The sequence below is a fragment of the Harpia harpyja genome, chromosome 15 (genome assembly GCF_026419915.1).
Source record: "Harpia harpyja isolate bHarHar1 chromosome 15, bHarHar1 primary haplotype, whole genome shotgun sequence".
Classification (NCBI taxonomy): Eukaryota; Metazoa; Chordata; class Aves; order Accipitriformes; family Accipitridae; genus Harpia; species Harpia harpyja.
In genome coordinates, this window is record NC_068954.1 from 263,157 (window position 1) to 278,234 (window position 15,078).

The 15,078-nt window shown below is 54.0% G+C and overlaps 3 protein-coding genes across 6 annotated transcripts in view; 1 reads left to right on the forward strand and 2 right to left on the reverse strand.

The window, feature by feature from the left end:
• The window catches only part of IFT172 (intraflagellar transport 172), a 39,011-nt gene extending 32,717 nt beyond the window's left edge, over positions 1-6,294 (forward strand). For both annotated transcript variants that reach the window (XM_052809153.1, XM_052809154.1), the window contains 8 exons: positions 98-208; positions 1,023-1,142; positions 2,605-2,700; positions 3,358-3,417; positions 4,238-4,336; positions 4,750-4,903; positions 5,763-5,854; positions 6,132-6,294. In XM_052809153.1, coding sequence (XP_052665113.1) covers positions 98-208; positions 1,023-1,142; positions 2,605-2,700; positions 3,358-3,417; positions 4,238-4,336; positions 4,750-4,903; positions 5,763-5,854; positions 6,132-6,221 — 822 coding nt within the window. In that variant the 3' untranslated portion in view covers positions 6,222-6,294. The remainder of the gene's footprint in view (positions 1-97; positions 209-1,022; positions 1,143-2,604; positions 2,701-3,357; positions 3,418-4,237; positions 4,337-4,749; positions 4,904-5,762; positions 5,855-6,131) is intronic.
• On the reverse strand, positions 149-9,355 carry KRTCAP3 (keratinocyte associated protein 3). Of its 2 annotated transcripts, none has more exons than XM_052809160.1 (6): positions 9,120-9,355; positions 8,969-9,028; positions 8,096-8,296; positions 7,719-7,853; positions 7,273-7,364; positions 149-263 (listed from the first exon to the last, which is right to left on the reverse strand). In XM_052809160.1, exons 1-5 carry the CDS (start codon positions 9,327-9,329, stop codon positions 7,281-7,283), a joined length of 690 nt encoding a protein of 229 aa, XP_052665120.1. In that variant the 5' UTR covers positions 9,330-9,355; the 3' UTR covers positions 149-263; positions 7,273-7,280. The 2 variants fall into 2 exon arrangements, with proteins under 2 accessions (XP_052665120.1, XP_052665119.1); XM_052809159.1 differs by lacking the exon at positions 149-263 and adding an exon at positions 6,592-7,081.
• Positions 9,356-9,439: 84 nt separating this feature from the next.
• Positions 9,440-15,078, reverse strand: part of NRBP1 (nuclear receptor binding protein 1) — a 42,360-nt gene continuing 36,721 nt past the window's right edge. For both annotated transcript variants that reach the window (XM_052809158.1, XM_052809157.1), the window contains 9 exons: positions 14,918-15,016; positions 14,710-14,842; positions 14,310-14,412; positions 11,639-11,689; positions 11,408-11,543; positions 11,269-11,322; positions 10,788-10,851; positions 10,647-10,702; positions 9,440-10,442 (listed from right to left, as the gene is read on the reverse strand). In XM_052809158.1, coding sequence (XP_052665118.1) covers positions 10,344-10,442; positions 10,647-10,702; positions 10,788-10,851; positions 11,269-11,322; positions 11,408-11,543; positions 11,639-11,689; positions 14,310-14,412; positions 14,710-14,842; positions 14,918-15,016 — 795 coding nt within the window. In that variant the 3' untranslated portion in view covers positions 9,440-10,343. The remainder of the gene's footprint in view (positions 10,443-10,646; positions 10,703-10,787; positions 10,852-11,268; positions 11,323-11,407; positions 11,544-11,638; positions 11,690-14,309; positions 14,413-14,709; positions 14,843-14,917; positions 15,017-15,078) is intronic.

Here is a 15,078-nt window from a genome sequence, read left to right on the forward strand (position 1 = left end):
TGCCATTCCCTCAGCCCGTGCTTGACAGCAGGAGAGCTCCAGACTTTTGCTGACTCCCCATCTGGCTCCCTTAAGATTCCTCTCCTTTTCGTTGCAGAATTTCAACATTTACAAGCGTCTCTTTGTAGAGATGGTGAATGCATCTGGCATGAATTGTGCTGAGGCCTACTCCAGCTGGGCTGAGCTGCGTGATATTCTCTTCCATCTGGTGAGTGTGGGTGATGGCCACCACCGCCTGTTAAACTCCAACACCCTGGTGGCTCCTAGCAGGGGAGAAAGAAGAACCAGTCTCTAGCCAGGTGACATGGGCAGTATTTGTAGAACACAAGTTGAGCGGAAATGGGGAGATGTCCACAATGTGGGCAGTAGAATAACAGGATATTGTGAAGTGGATATGGCTGGGCAAGAGAAGTCAGGGAAGAAGATGACCCTGCACTCAAGGCAAAATCCTTGAAGTCAGTCTGGACACTGGCACTTGCAGAGCTCACCATGTCACTGCTAGATGGGAACCTATCACAATGATGTGCCCACTTTTCGTCCTACACCCATATTCAGCAGCCTGGGTGGGGCAAGGAACTGGGGAAAGCACAGAGCTACTGAGCCTGGAAAATAAGAGTCCTCCCCATCTCCCTAGAGATGCTTGGAGCTTTCTGTTCCTTCTTCCCTGTCCCAAAATACCTCAGCCAAGAGCCCATGATTGCCTCTTCTCTGTTTCTGTCCCACAAATACCCACTGCTAGCACAAACGAAATGCACAAATCCCACTTTGTCCATCCAAACTCACCCCTGCTTCCAGTGCTGTCTGTTGTTGCAGTACTGTTGGCTCCCCCCCTTCTCCCACAGCCTCCTCCCTTCAGCACACTGTAGGACCCAGAGCACCCAAGGCCCAGCCCTTTTCCAGTCCCCAGAGGTGCCTGGATATTTCAGATCTTTCTCTCTCCCAACTTTTCCCTGGACTCAAGTGGATGAAGAGTGCCCTTTGTGCTCTCATGTTCTCACTTACTCTCCTTTTCTCTTCTTCAGTGTGAAAACTTAGTAAAGTCAAGTGAAGCAAACACTCCGGCACATGAAGAGTTTGAAACAATGCTGCTGATCTCTCACTACTATGCCACCCGCTCTGCTGCTCAGGGCGTGAAGCAACTGGTAAGGTTTTTGAAGTTCTTTTGCCAGGTCACTACCCTATGTGCAGAACCCTGTGGGGACGTGCAGGTTCAGGGCTATCCATAGTTCACTATTCCGCTTCACGGATTACTTACACATCATGGATGCATGAGAATGGGACTATAGTGCTCTGGGAGCCCACCACGAGCAAGTGGAACTGGAGATAGTCTTTTCTGACTCCTTATAGTGTGACCTGCCTCCAGCCACTGAGGCTGAGATGTAAACAAGTGGGAAGCTGATCCATATGCTTGCCATGACTTCTGAGAGCATAGGCACCAGTAGAAATTTAGGGATCACACAAAAATCTGATCTTCCCAGGAGAGGCATTGCTTCCTCTTCAGCTATCCTGGGCTGTGAGAGCTGCTGGGTTTCACATGTGGTCTTAAGAACAGATTGGCTTTGCGCAGGGCTTTGTGAGCTCATGGGCCTGTGTGCGGGGCTTCTCAGGGGCTTTGGGAGCTCATGGGCCTGGGTGCTGGGCCTCACAAGGCACCGTGAGTATTTTTGAGTCTTATGTGCATTGGGATTTGTTCTGGGCTACAATATATAGCAGAGTCCCTGCTGAAGTCTTGATCCATATGTGATTGTGGAATTGTGGTAGAGCACTGTATGAGTGTGAGACTGGAGCTGTGATAGAGCAGGCTGTGAAAAAGAAAGGTTGTCACAGCTAGGACCCCAGTAAAAGTCATAGGGGAGACCGGGCTTTCCCCATGGCTGCGTGTGTAGATGTTGGGAGTCCAGAGACATGTCAGACAGAAAGAGCCAGTTCTGATGTCTTGGAAACCTGTACAGACCCACACAGTTGTGGCATGTTGAGGTGTTGGGTAGTCTATTTGGGACCATGAAGAAGGGCTGGCCTTCCCGGTTCTGGTGTGATGAGAACCTATCTGGCAAGCAGAGAAGTGAAATCTCCCTTGAATTCCTTGCCCCTACTCAGAAATTCTTATGTGATTGAATACAAGAAGAAACTTGCTGTAAGTGTGGCTGAACACCAGAACAGGTTGCTTGGAGAGAGAGGTTGGAGAGAGGTTGGAGTATCCCTTGAAATACTCAAAACGTGACCAGACATGTTCCTGAACAACCTGCTGTAGCTGACTCTGCTTTGAGTGTCGTGGGGCTGGACTAGTTGATCATCAGAGATCCCTTCCAACCTCAACTATTCTGTGACTCAAATGGTGGGAGTTTGGGTGTGGCTTCTAGAAAAAACAGCACGGTTTATAAAGCAAAAGAACTTCATCTTCAGGTGACAGTCCTCCTGTGTGTTCACACAGTGAGGGTACTTATGGTCAGGACTGAAGTTTTTAACCTTTGTTTGTTGCATGTCTGGAATACATGGGTGCAGAGTCCCTGCCATGAGTCTGGGGCAGTATGATCTCATGAGATCCCTTCCGACCTGACTTTTCTGTGCTGATTGTTTTGGCTTTACTGTCCCCTGTGGCTGTAGGACATGGTGGCTGCCAAGCTGTCCATTTCCCTGCTGCGCCACACTGAGCTCCTCCCTGCAGACAAGGCTTTCTATGAAGCTGGGATAGCTGCCAAGGTAAGAGTTATCTGCCACCAGAGCAGCTAAGGAGGTGGAGGACCCTGGGCTCAGGGATTCTCAACTTTATCTTCCCCTATCTGCCCCTATCTGCACTGGTACACCAGTAGCCAGACACTGGCATTGGAGGCCTTTCCTCAAACAGCTTGCCAGCCTCTGTATTTTGTCATGGAATGGCAGTAGATAGTGGGAGGGCATACCTGAGACTGCAGACCCAGAGGGTAGACCAGAGGCCACATTATATTGCATGGCTCTGTTAGCGTAGATGCAAGACTCCTCACTGATCTGCCTTGCTCTGGGTCACCTAAGTGTTACCTCAATCCTGAGGCTACAGACTGACTGCCTGCCCAGACGCAATGACACATGGCAAGCACAGCAGCATGTTCTCACTGAATGATGCCAGCTGTGCAATTATGCCTGACTCCATCTTGTGGGACAGCCTGTGGCTAGTGGGCTGGTTGTCCCAGTGGTTGCCTGTGAAGCAGTCCTCAGGAGTGGTGAGCAGGGTTGTGCATTCTCCTTCTCCATTACCTGTGCTGCAAGCGGGATGTTGTGGCACAAACAGAACCACATCCTTTCTAGCCATCGCTCAGGCAGGAGAGTTGTGGCCGTGAAGATAAGCTGCCTGGTCTCACTTGGGGTTTCTCTCTGTACTAGGCAGTCAACTGGGAGAACATGGCATTCATCTTCCTGAACCGCTTCCTGGACCTCTCAGATGTGCGTATAGTCTGCTGGAGGGAGGGCTATCATACTTGAAATGACAATGGCCTGTAGGGTGAAAACACACCCTCAACCTGGCCAGGGTACTCCTGAGGCTCAAATGTGGCAACACGTTTGAGCTGGTGCCGATGGAGAGCCCTGAACACTGCTCAGTGTGTGCGTGCATGCGCAGTACTGAGTACCCTAAAACTAGCTGTGGAAGGACTTGCCATGCAGGGCACCTGAGCAACCCTGACCCTGTCACTCTGTGTGTGCCAGTGCCACCATGCATTTATGTTGCAGCAAAGAGCAAGTTGGCCTAACAGTTTGGGCCTGTAATCTTCATGGCTGCAAGTGCTGTTACAGCTTTCAGGATGATCTCATCTGAGTTGTTCCAAGGGAAGGAAAATTACCTGAGGGGTGGAGGGCATGGCCCAATGCTTTAGCCACTGTGATACAAGACTGAGGAGTCCCCATGCCAGTCAGCTCCTTCCTTGACTAGCAGATTGGTCACCAGAAAACACTAAACCCTAGGAAGCTGACAGACCTTACTGTACCAGTCTTCCAAGTGCTGTCAGCAGCTGCTGGGAAACGTGCCATCCCCCCCCATTTCATCTTTCCCTTCGAGGCCACCTGACAAGTTTGAGTAGTAGAGTGTTTCAGAGGCACACATCCTCTGACACTGCAGAGGATGGCCATAAATGCTGCCTCCCAGGAGGGCCCAGTCACCACAGCACTAATAGATAGAGGCATCAATAATGCCATCCTCACAATGTAGATTATACTGTCAACTCCAAGGATGGTATTGCTTAGTGCTCCACCATTTCTCCTTTCTCAGGCCATTGAAGAAGGGAACCTGGATTCTCTGGACCACTCCGATTTCCAGAGCACAGACATTCCCTTTGAAGTGCCACTTCCAGCCCAACAGCACGTGCCTGTGAGTGTCATCTGCCTTCTTCAGCTCCCATGAACAGTGATGCTGCTTCAGGACCCCCTCTGAAGAGGGACTGGGGCAAGGGTGGGACAGCACACACTACAAGAGATGGAAATGTACTCAGCACTGACCCGGGCCCTGTGCCCCCACCCACTGCAAACACACATGCAGCCCCAGTACACACATACACATGCACACACACTCTCTGTCATGCTCCCCTCCCACTATACATGTGCTTGTGCACACATGCACTCACCCCCCCCGCCCCCAATATGCATACATGCATGTGTGTGTGTGCACATACTGCACACACACGTGTCCTGCTCTCCCCAGTGTTGTCCCTAGTGCTGTGGAGCAGCAGTTGGGCTGTGGCACAGCGTGCAATATCAGGCGGTGCCCTGGCCTCTGCCCTGCAGGAGGAGAAGCGGGAGGAGGTCAGGGACTGGGTGCTCACTATGTCCATGGACCAGCGGCTGGAGCAGGTGCTGCCACAGGACGAGCGCGACACATACGAAGCCTCACTGGTGGCAGCAAATACAGGGGTGCGCTCCCTGCCCTGTGTGCTTACAGGTAAGCTCCAGGCCAGTTCACACATATGCAAGGGAGTACATGGTGCTGTGCAGGGAGTGGGAACATGTTGGGGGGCGGTTGGGTCTGGGAGGGAGTTCAGGCTGTGCTGCAAGACGAGCAGGGAGACTGTGTGGCTCTGGGGACCAGTTCTGCTGGAGGAGATGGACGGACCCATTTTTCTTGTGAGGGTGACTGAACACTGGAACAGGTTGCACAGAAGCAGTAGCATCTCCATACTTGGAAAGCCATCTGGACACAGTGCTGGGCAACCAGCTGTGGGTGGCCCGGCTTGAGCAGGGCAGGGCTGGACCGTATAGACCCCAGAGGTCCCTTGCAACCTAACCATTCTGTGTTTTTATGATTCTATGACTGTTCAGTCTCACACAGCACTGCCAGGAGGCTGTCCAGCACTGACACACGTGCACATGCAGTGCCTGTCCCTGTTCTACAAAAGCTGTCTATTCTGGCAAGTACTGTCGCCCACCACTTCCACACTTCAGACACTGAGGGATTGTGGTGCAGGACTTAAAAGAGTGGGTCAGAGAAGGGCGGGGAGCAGAGGTAGCCACCAGCAACAGGCCTCTGGCTCCAAAGGTCAGGAGCAGGGTGCTATCATTTCACATACTCACTTGGGTGTCCTTGCCAGAGGACAGCTCAGCCTTCATCTTCCTTTGATTCCACCACTGTGGGCACCCCCTTCCTTATTCTGGTCTCTAAAAGCCAGAGGCGGCATTGTTCCCCTGCACTGTCCCATGGGACAAGCTCTAGCCAGATGGCAACGCAGAGAGGGAAAGGGTGCACAAGGTAGGGGTCTGCTGTGGCGCTCGGCTTGTTTCTGAAGGTGTCACTGTGTGACCAGGGTACCCTGTACTAAGAAACAAGATAGAGTTCAAGCGGCCAGGCCGAGAAGCCAACAAAGACACGTGGAACAAGTTCCTGATGGCTGTCAAGGTGAGCCAGGCACCCTGTGGGTCAGGGGACAGGCTGCAGGGTGTTCAACCCCCTCATGCCAACAATAAAACATTGTCCCACTGGGTGGAGATACACTGAACCAGGGTGGTTTTACTGCACCCTGCCTACATGCTGCTCGATGGGGATTAACCTCACTTACAGAGCTGGGGCAGACCCAGCCTTGCCTGTGCAGCTCTGTCAGCCCCCAGGGGTGCCCTTGGGCTGGGGGTGATGGCACTGCCTCCTTGCCAATGCCAAGGTCTCTTTCATTCTGCAGACATCCCACAGCCCTGCATGCCAAGATGTGCTCAAGTTCCTCAGCCAGTGGTGTGGGGGACTCCCGAGCACCAGCTTCTCTTTCCAGTGAGCTGGACAGTGGCAGCTTTCAGTCCTGTTCTTCAGCACCCTCCACTTCCACTTCCAATAAACATGTCCCTCAACCCTGCTGTCCTGTTTATCAGGGGATGCTGAGCCCAGAACACATGTAGCTGCCAGGGCACAGGACCATAACCCAGTACATGTGCCTCTTGGCCTCAACCTAGCTATGCTAAACATGCACCCTCCACCCTGATGGGTGACTGTCACACTGGGACCATGTATCTGTCTACACCCCTGTGCCTGGCGGGGCGGGGGACAAGCATGCAGATGGACTTACATACCAGCTGTGCTGTCCTTCCATCAGTGGGCTCAGCTCCCAGGAGCCAGCCACCCTGGGGAGCCACTTACACCAGGCAGTGTGAAAAGGAAATGTTTTATTTACTCAAGGAAACGAGAGGCTCACAACAAAAGGATTCTTCACCTTCCATTCCTTGGCCTGCCTGAGCACAGGCACAGCAAGCTGACCCTGCCTGCTCTGCAGCAGGGCCATCAGGACCCAGGCCAGCCCTGGCTGTGGCCAGGCCCCAGCACCTCTGCTCACCCCCATCACTGTGTGTAAAAGACCAATGGGGACTTTAGCGTGCCAGGAAGGGCCTTGCAGCTTGGGGAGAGCATCCAGGGGCCATGGCACCTGCTAGGCAAAGGCTGCCTGATGACCTCGGGCAGCTTGTGTGTGGAACCTGCAGGGTTTGTCCCAGGTGGGGTGGTGAGGCTGGCGGGGGGGGGGGGGGGGGGGGAAGGCACACCCCTCTCCGCTGCAGGCCACCCTACACATGCTTACACCAGGGGCAGGAGTACGGTGCAGGTGCAACTTCACCTTGCTGGATTGCAGCACTCCTGCAGCACCACCTGGGAGTGAAAAGGTATGCATGAATGCAGGACTGTGCTGCAGGGCCAGGCATTATGCTGATACCTCTGGCCAGTAGTTGTAGCAAATGCTTGGAAAGAGATGTTTCAGGGGGCTGGTGTCGGCAGGCCCTCTTGACAGTGGAGCCTGCCTGCTTCCGTCCCCCCAGGCATAGCCCACGCACTGCACTCACCTCTCCAGCTAGGCACAAGGCTCAGCCAGCCCCGTCAGGAGCTGCTGCATCTCACGTGGTGGCCCTTCCTTCGCTGTACTTGGCTCAGCCAGCTAGGGAGAAGAAAAAAGAAAAGAAGAGGTGGAGGGTCACAGGGATGTGTGAAGGGCTGGGCCAGGTTGCAGGGGGGCAGGGGTGTTCGCTCAGGACAGCCAGGAGAGAATAGGCTTGGCTTTCAGAGGGATGAAGAGCAGGGTCCCTCTGCAACTACTCAAGATGAAGGGGTGCCAGTCCGTCACCAAAGCTGGCTAGAAGAGGTTCAAACTTGACACTCACCCTCCCATTGCTGCACAGCCTGTTTGTATGGGAACAAGGGCCCAGCAGAACCCAGCAGCTTCAAAATGCAGCAAAAAGGCAGCAATGGTGAGGCAGAGGCAGGGAGACCCGTCCGGACCGATGGGGCATACCTGCTCTTTGCCGTAGCCGCGTGCGCAGGGCCCAATGCCCCGGAAGATCAGGGCCACCAAACAGCACCTGCCAGACAGCACAGCTTCTGCGGCCACCAGCACCATGGAGGGGAACCAGAGCGCCAGGGCTGTGTCCTGCAGAGCAGAGGGTCGGAGGTCCCTCAGGGAGCGTGGCTCACTGCACCCAGCCTACCTACATGCGGCTGAGCAGGCAGTGGGGAAGAGAAGGGGAGAGAAAGAAAGGGAATGGGAGGAAAAGCAAAAGGAAGAAAGGCAGAGAGAGGGTGGGCAAAAGAGAGAGGGGGAGAGAAAGAAGAAGCAGCAGCAGAGACAGAAAGAGGAAGGCAGGGGGGGTTGTGGTGGCCCTGCAGACTCACATAGATGCGCGTGGTGTTGAAAGGACAGTCGTTGGTCGCTATGGCTGCACGGGCGTCAGCAGGCAGTGCAGAGCTGTTGCAACCAGTGACAAGGTGCATGCCCCGGCTGTGAATGGTGAGGGCGATGGCCAGCGCCAGGCCCACGCTACAGGTTGTGGACAGGAGGCAGTTCAACAGGGACATGCTCAGTAGGGTCCAATGCTGCAGACAGCAAGGAGAACACAAGAGCGTAGGGCTGGCCAAAGCTGGGGGAAATGCCAGGGCTAGGCACTGCCACTGCATGGGGCCAGGCACCCCACACCTCCGTACAGCCACTCTGCAGGCTAGTGGGGGTGCTGGGAACCCCAGGGATGTTTGCACCGAGCAAGCACATGCCACCTCTTGCCCCTCCTAGTGCAGCTCAGCTCTGCACTCAGAGGAGGTTTTTCCACCTTTTGCTTCCTTCATGCCTCCAGTGAGCCCAGAGCCACCAGACGGCACCCTCCCACGGGCTCCTGCCCCTGGGGAGCCGCAGCGCAGCACAGGCCCAGCTCCGCTGAGAGCAGAGGACCCCACCAGCAGCAGCCTTGCCTCATGCAGGCCCACCCTCGTGAGCCCACAGCAGGATGCCTGATCCCGGCAGCAGCTTCACCCACCAGCTGAAGCGTTTCTGCCCCAGGACGGTGCCCAGTACCCACCCACCCACTCACTCTCCCGGTGCTGCCGGCGGGACTGAGCCAGGGCAGCAGGCGACACCCACAACCCCGCCAGCCGCCGAGGCGGAAGGAGCCGCCGGGGACAAGGTCCGAGGGAGCGGCCGCCAGCAGGGGCCGGGCCGGGCCGCGCCGCGGCCCCCGGCCCGCTCGGCTGCTGACCCCGACGCCCCGCACTCACCAGGGCCGCCCGGGACAGGTTGTGCGACACCAGGATGGCGACGATGCCCACGGCGATGCTCTGCAAGGAGAGACCCGCGCTCAACGCGCGCCTCGGGCAGGGCCGGCTTCCCCCCGGCCCCGCTCCCGCGGCCCGGCCCGGCCGCTCTCACCAGCAGCCCGGCGCCCACCGACACCACGTTGGCCACCGCGTACTCGGGGGTGACGGCGCGGCTGGCGCCGGCCACGTGCCGCAGGACCGAGCCGTGCACGATGGCGCCCAGCACCAGGCTGCCGTGGCCCAGCACGATGAGCCCCAGCCCGGCGCGCATCAGCCGCCGCGGCTCCGCCAGCGCCCCCGGCCCCCGCCGCCCCCCGGCCATGGCCGCCGCCGCCGCCGCAGGACGAGCCGCCCGCAGCCGGCCCCGCCCCGGGGCAGGGCAGGCCTGCCCCGCCCCGCCCCCCCGGCCCGGAAAGAGGCAGCAGTCGCGTATTTACAAAACAGTTTATTAAAAATAGGAAACGATAGAAATGAGATGCAAGGGCGGCGCTGCGCCCAGCCCCGCGCAGGCGGGCGGAGCCGCGGGCTCAGCCCCGCCGAGCACACCGGCACGGGACAGGGCCGCGGGGGACACACCCGCCGCTCCCCAGGCCGGCGGCGCCGGGCCCCGGGCTGCTCGCAGCGGCCCACGGTGCGCGGGCCGGGGGGGGGGGGGGGGGTGCGCGTCGGCTGGGCCCCAGGAGGCTGCAGGGGACACATCCCCGCGTCAGCACAGCCCGCAGCCCTGCACCTCCAGGGCAGGCCGAAACGCAGGGCTGAGCGGGTGTGCAAAACGAGTAAACAAAGTGCAGCCACGGGGGAGCAGAAGAGGCAGGCAGAGCACCAGGCAGGGGCTGGGGAAGCCCGGCCGGCCCCGGCTCCCTCGGCCCGTGAAGGAGGGTAGTGACTGGCGCCAGAGGCAGTTGCAGAATGGGGTGCAGAGAGGGGGCAGGGCTTAGGGGCTGGCCCCTGCTTACCTTTAAATTAAAAAAAAAAAAAAAAAAAAGAAAAGAAAAGAAAAAAACCCAAAACATTTCTGTGCTGTGCAAAAGACACTTTGTACAATTCAAACAGAACAAACTCCATGCACATGAATGGGGCTACAGAACACCCCAAGCCAGGACCCGGCACCACCTGGCAAAATCCCAACAAAAACAGGGCTGGAAATAATACTGATGCGCAAAGTCCCCTTTAATAGGCGGGCAGGGAGGATTGTCGCTGAGCCCAGCCCCGGCACATGCAGGATGAGCTTCCAAGCACTGCAGCTGGGGTCTTGCTGATGCCCTACAGTGATGGACAGACACAGAAGGGGTCGCAGGCAACAAAGCCACACTGGCCACCCAGGAGCCGAGGGGTGCTAAGATGACACAGTCACTGCCGTCAGGGCTCCGTTCCGGGTGTAGTAGAACTTGCTGAATGCCTCTTCAAGTAAACAGGTAAGTCTGTTCTGGTCAGCCTGGGAAGAACAAGCTACAGTGAGGGGTAGGCTCAGCCTGTGCAAAGCTAAGAGCTTGGCTGAAGCCTGCCAGGGCACATGGGCAGGGATGCATCTTATTTCTCCTACCTCCCCAGCTAGAAAAGGACTGATGTGGCATAAGCCATTTAAGTTTGAGGAAGGAATGCAGACCTATATCCCTACCTGAGCCCCAGGCCTGCTTACCTCACTGATGAATCCAAGCTGGACCAGTTCAGCTGCCAGCTCCTGGATGTTGTCATCTGCAACACAGGGAAGGGTGTAAGTCCCAGGTCTGAGTGCACTGCTGGCCTCAGTGCACCACAGCATGGGAACAAAGGTACTTACTGGGCTGCAGGTCACAGCTCAAGTGTCGATTCAACTTGTCTTCCAGTTTCAGCAGCAGTGTTAACTGCAGGGTAGAGAAGTTCTCATGAGGGACTGCAGTCTGGCAGGCTGCCACAGGCTGTGGCCACCACAGCCAGTCAGAAGCATCCCCATTAATCCCCATCAGGATAGGAACCACCCCCTCCAGAGCCCCACAGGAGTCTAACTGAACCACTGCATCCAATTCCATTCCAAACCACAGCCAGCAGCACCATCCTGCAGAGGAAGCCTGAATGTGGGGGGGGGCCAAAACACATGCTACATGCCAGGTCAGCCACAGGCACGGGCCTGGATCTGGCTTTGAGCCCCAAAGATAGCAGCTGCAGCAGCAGCAGGTCACACCAGGCACCAGCAGCACATCAGCATGCTGGAGCCACGAGGTCTGCACAGCTGCCCTGGCACACCCCCACACAACATGCTCAGCCAGAAGATGGGAACATACATGATGCTTCACTCCCTCCTCTACTGACTCAATGTTGCACTGCATCAGCACCACCTGAAACAGAAGCAGAGACACCCTGTGACTGACTGCTGCTGTACAGCACCGCTGCCTGGGGAAGAACGGAGCTCCCATCTCTCACCTTGCGGGTCTCCACCTCAGCAGGCTCTGGAGTCGGGGTTTTCACTGATGGTGGAGCAATGGGAGATTTCACCACTACCTGCTGGGGCTGCTGGGGTCGCGGCATCCCAAAAGCTGTGAGTGGGTAGATACCATTCCTACAAGAAAGGAGCAGGGTGTGAGGTTATACCTCTCTGAAATTTTTCCAGTCTCACACACAGTTAAAATTGCCCTTTAAAAAAACCCCTCTTACCTTACATCCTCCAGGAACTTGTCCAGCTCCAATGCTGGAGATTGTGAGAAGCTGGGGGAGGGGGGGGGGGAAAAATGCTGAGGTGAGAAGTCATCTAACAGAACCATCCACTCAAGTCTCTTCAGATGCAATTTCAAATCCCCATGTCCTAGACTACAGCTGTGTCAGCGGGCAAGACAGAGACAGCCAGCCAAAGGCGAGACAGACTCCAGTCTTCCTGTACAGGAAGCAACTATTCAAAGAAGCCAAGGATGAGGCAACATTTTAATTATGGCAAAACAGGTATCACCTCCCCATAGAGAGTTGTCCAATGCAAACAATTATTTGGAAGCTAGCCCAGTAACACCATGTTCCTAGCAAGGTTTTTCCAAAGACATCTGTTATACCAGGCCCATGAAGCCTGTGTCCCATCTCCAGAAGAGCAAGGGCACTCACCACTGCAAAGGCAAGAACCTCTGCAGCAGCTGATGGCACAGTATGACCAGCCATATCACTCATGACCACAAACTAGAAACTACACCTCAGGATTTAATGTCCTGCCCAAATATTTCTCACTGGAGTTTGGGATACTTTTGTTGTCTCTGTAATTTCTTTCCCAGATTGCTCGTTCAGCTTGGTGGCTTCTCAATGTAGTGTCCCAGAGGAAGTCTTCCCCCCAATTCATTTTTAATTCCGCAGCCTCTAATTCCATTGAACATCTTCCTTGCTGGTGGCTGATGAAGGATAGGATAGTAAGCACTGACAACCCCTCCCCTTTGTGCCGTAACTTGTCATATGTCTACTGCTCTTCCTCTTTCTCACCCTCAAGAACATACAGTTCCTCCATGTGGTGACAATGATTTCCAGCCCCGTGGTGAAGTCAGCTCTCTGATCTGCTCCAGGACTGTTCACAAAGGTTGCCACTTTGTACATGTACATTATGCAGGCAACGTCTTTAGATATTTCACCCAACTACTGTTACCCTCTCTCCCATTATTTGGTACCCTGATACCATATTTGCCCTCATCTACAGCTGCACAGCAGTGCGTTTTCAACAAGCTGGAAATGGTCTCTTCCCACAGTGTTATTTCACAGCCTTCTCAGAGAAGCAGTTCTTTTTTCTCTAAAGCAAGCTATTAATTGTCTTTTACACAGCACACGGAGTTAGGAACACCAGAACAGTCCACAGCGAGTTCCTCATTTCTTTCTGGTTTTGACTAACAAGGAGACACAGGTTCTCCTACTTTACTAATTCCCCAGTAGAACACTTTCCTCATCACCTTAGTCAATTCAGCTTTTTAGTGCCCACTTGACCACAGCTTCTTTTAGACTGGTTGCAACAAAAACTTTGAACAGCCAGTCTTCCACAGTCTGTACCACTGTCTTAAGACTGCTTTGAAGAATTTCAGAGATCAGCCAGAGACTGCAAGCTGCTCGAATCCTGCCATGACCCCCCCCAAGTGCTTTGCTGTTCCATCAGATCTGGTGTAGGCTGCACATCTGCCTCACTTCCCCAGACCACTCTCCAGCCCTTTTCAACACACAAATCATCTGTTACTTTCCCATCCTCTAGTATAGTAGTAGTAGTAGTTTTCAGCAAAAATTTACCATTTTTTCTAGCAGCTCACTTTGCATGGCACATGATGCTAGCTGACATTTCAAGTCATTACTATGCTTTCTTTTTCATTTTCCAGAACCTCTGAGGTACTGCACTACCAAAAAGCAAGTTCCAGGCTGGCATATGCCTGATAGCCAGTCCTCCGCAGACTGAAGTCCAATATGTGTAAAGAATCTCTCTTGCACAGCTTTGGCTATTCACTCTTTATCCTCTATTTTGAACCTTTAATTAACAAAAAACACTCCAAAGGGAATTCAATACTGTTATTTACTAGCGCTATGAAGATCAGAATGTCTGTTTTTAGAAAGGTCTATATGGCTCAAAGAGCTTCTCAAATGAACAGTGCTTTTTCTCCTTGTCATCTTGATTACTTTTGTTCAGTAGCCTGAGCATCCCAGAATGCTGGGGCTACCCTGGATGCACCCTGGTCTTCTCTGGAAATACAGGATCCACATCTTAGTCTTTTCAGCTAACCCTTCAACTAGCTGAGGTTTCATTACCCAAAATTTAACATCACCTTTTTGGCACTCTACTTGCTCCACAGATATTACGGTCACTTACTTAGAGGGCCACCTCTATAGTTTAAGTGGCTGCTGCATGTTACTGATAGCTGCCCAAAACAGCCTTTCCCTTTGCATATTGTAGAATAAGCTGCTCTGTTAAGAAAGCACTGAAGAACCATTTCTCCAATATGTTGGACTCCATTTGACAAGCCTGTGATTGGTCTGAGTCACTTCCCCAAACTGTTCAGCCAGGTTTTGCTAAGGACTGTTCCAACTACAGTGTGTTAATTTCCCACCCCTCTATCTGGGGAACAATTCACATCTTAGCTACATGGAATCTGTTCACAGAACATGGGTGCAAGGTCTTCTTCCACCCAGGAGTTACCTTCCACAGAATTTTTTGTGCCCAGAGAGTGACTGCTTCTTCACCAACAGCTCCCTTTCGTTTCCCAGTTAGTGGTGAAATACCAACACTAACTTGAAGGGAAGAGTCCCAGGCAGATCCTTCAGTGCTCACCCCAGTGCCCATGCATCTGAGCAGCCCCCTCCAAGCACACCACAGGGTACTCACATCATCTTGACTCCTTCCCTGTCCACATGATTAATCTCTGCCAACACTGCACTCATGTCAAGGTTTTTGGTCATTTCTTCTAAAGCATTTTCAGGAATCATATCTATTAAAAAAAAAAAAGAACAAAAAAAAAAAAGAACAACTGCAATTCCTTTCCAACCTAAGAAAAGCAATAAAAACCCGAGAGCCTTTAGGCTGTTAAACTCCTGTGCCACTCAGAGCAGCCAGGGCACCATAGTCCTCCAGGCTCTGCAGTGACCGCAGCTCTGTTTCACAAGGCCCTGGTCCCTGCCTGTTAAAAGCAGCATGAAGGTCTTGGTTTCCAAGATGCCAGCTGTACTGACACCTTAGTGAAGCTTTGCAGAACGTGAGATGTGCAACCCTGGGACCCCATACTCACGCTGATGTCCAACGATACAGTGAGCAGCCAGTAGCTTTAGTGATGGCACCTCAAACAACGCCTGATGAAAAAGGAGCTCCCGGGCAGTAGGACGCTTGCAAGGGTCCTGTTCTAGACACTTCTGAATGAACTCCTGAAAGACAAAAATTGCCTGAGACCATGTGCAATACCAACACATCTGCAGGGGCACTGATCCCTCCTCACTCACCCTCTGCAAGGGGTCCTCCAGCAGCTGGATGGCACTGTTAATGGCCTCCTGGGGCACATAAGATGACTCTCCATTACCCTGTATTTCCAGCACCGCCATCTGCAAACACAAAGCAGCGTATCAGACTTCACTGAGAATTACTGACTACATTGAACAGAGTT

Coding starts and splice junctions, on each gene's coding strand:
- KRTCAP3 (XM_052809160.1), bottom strand. CDS start 9,329: ATGGCCGGGGGGCGGCGGGGGCCGGGGGCGCTGGCGGAGCCGCGGCGG. Junction 8,297..8,968: donor ACCTGTCCCGGGCGGCCCTG/GTGAGTGCGGGG, acceptor TGCTGTCTGCAG/CATTGGACCCTACTGAGCAT. Junction 7,854..8,095: donor TCAACACCACGCGCATCTAT/GTGAGTCTGCAG, acceptor TCTGCTCTGCAG/GACACAGCCCTGGCGCTCTG.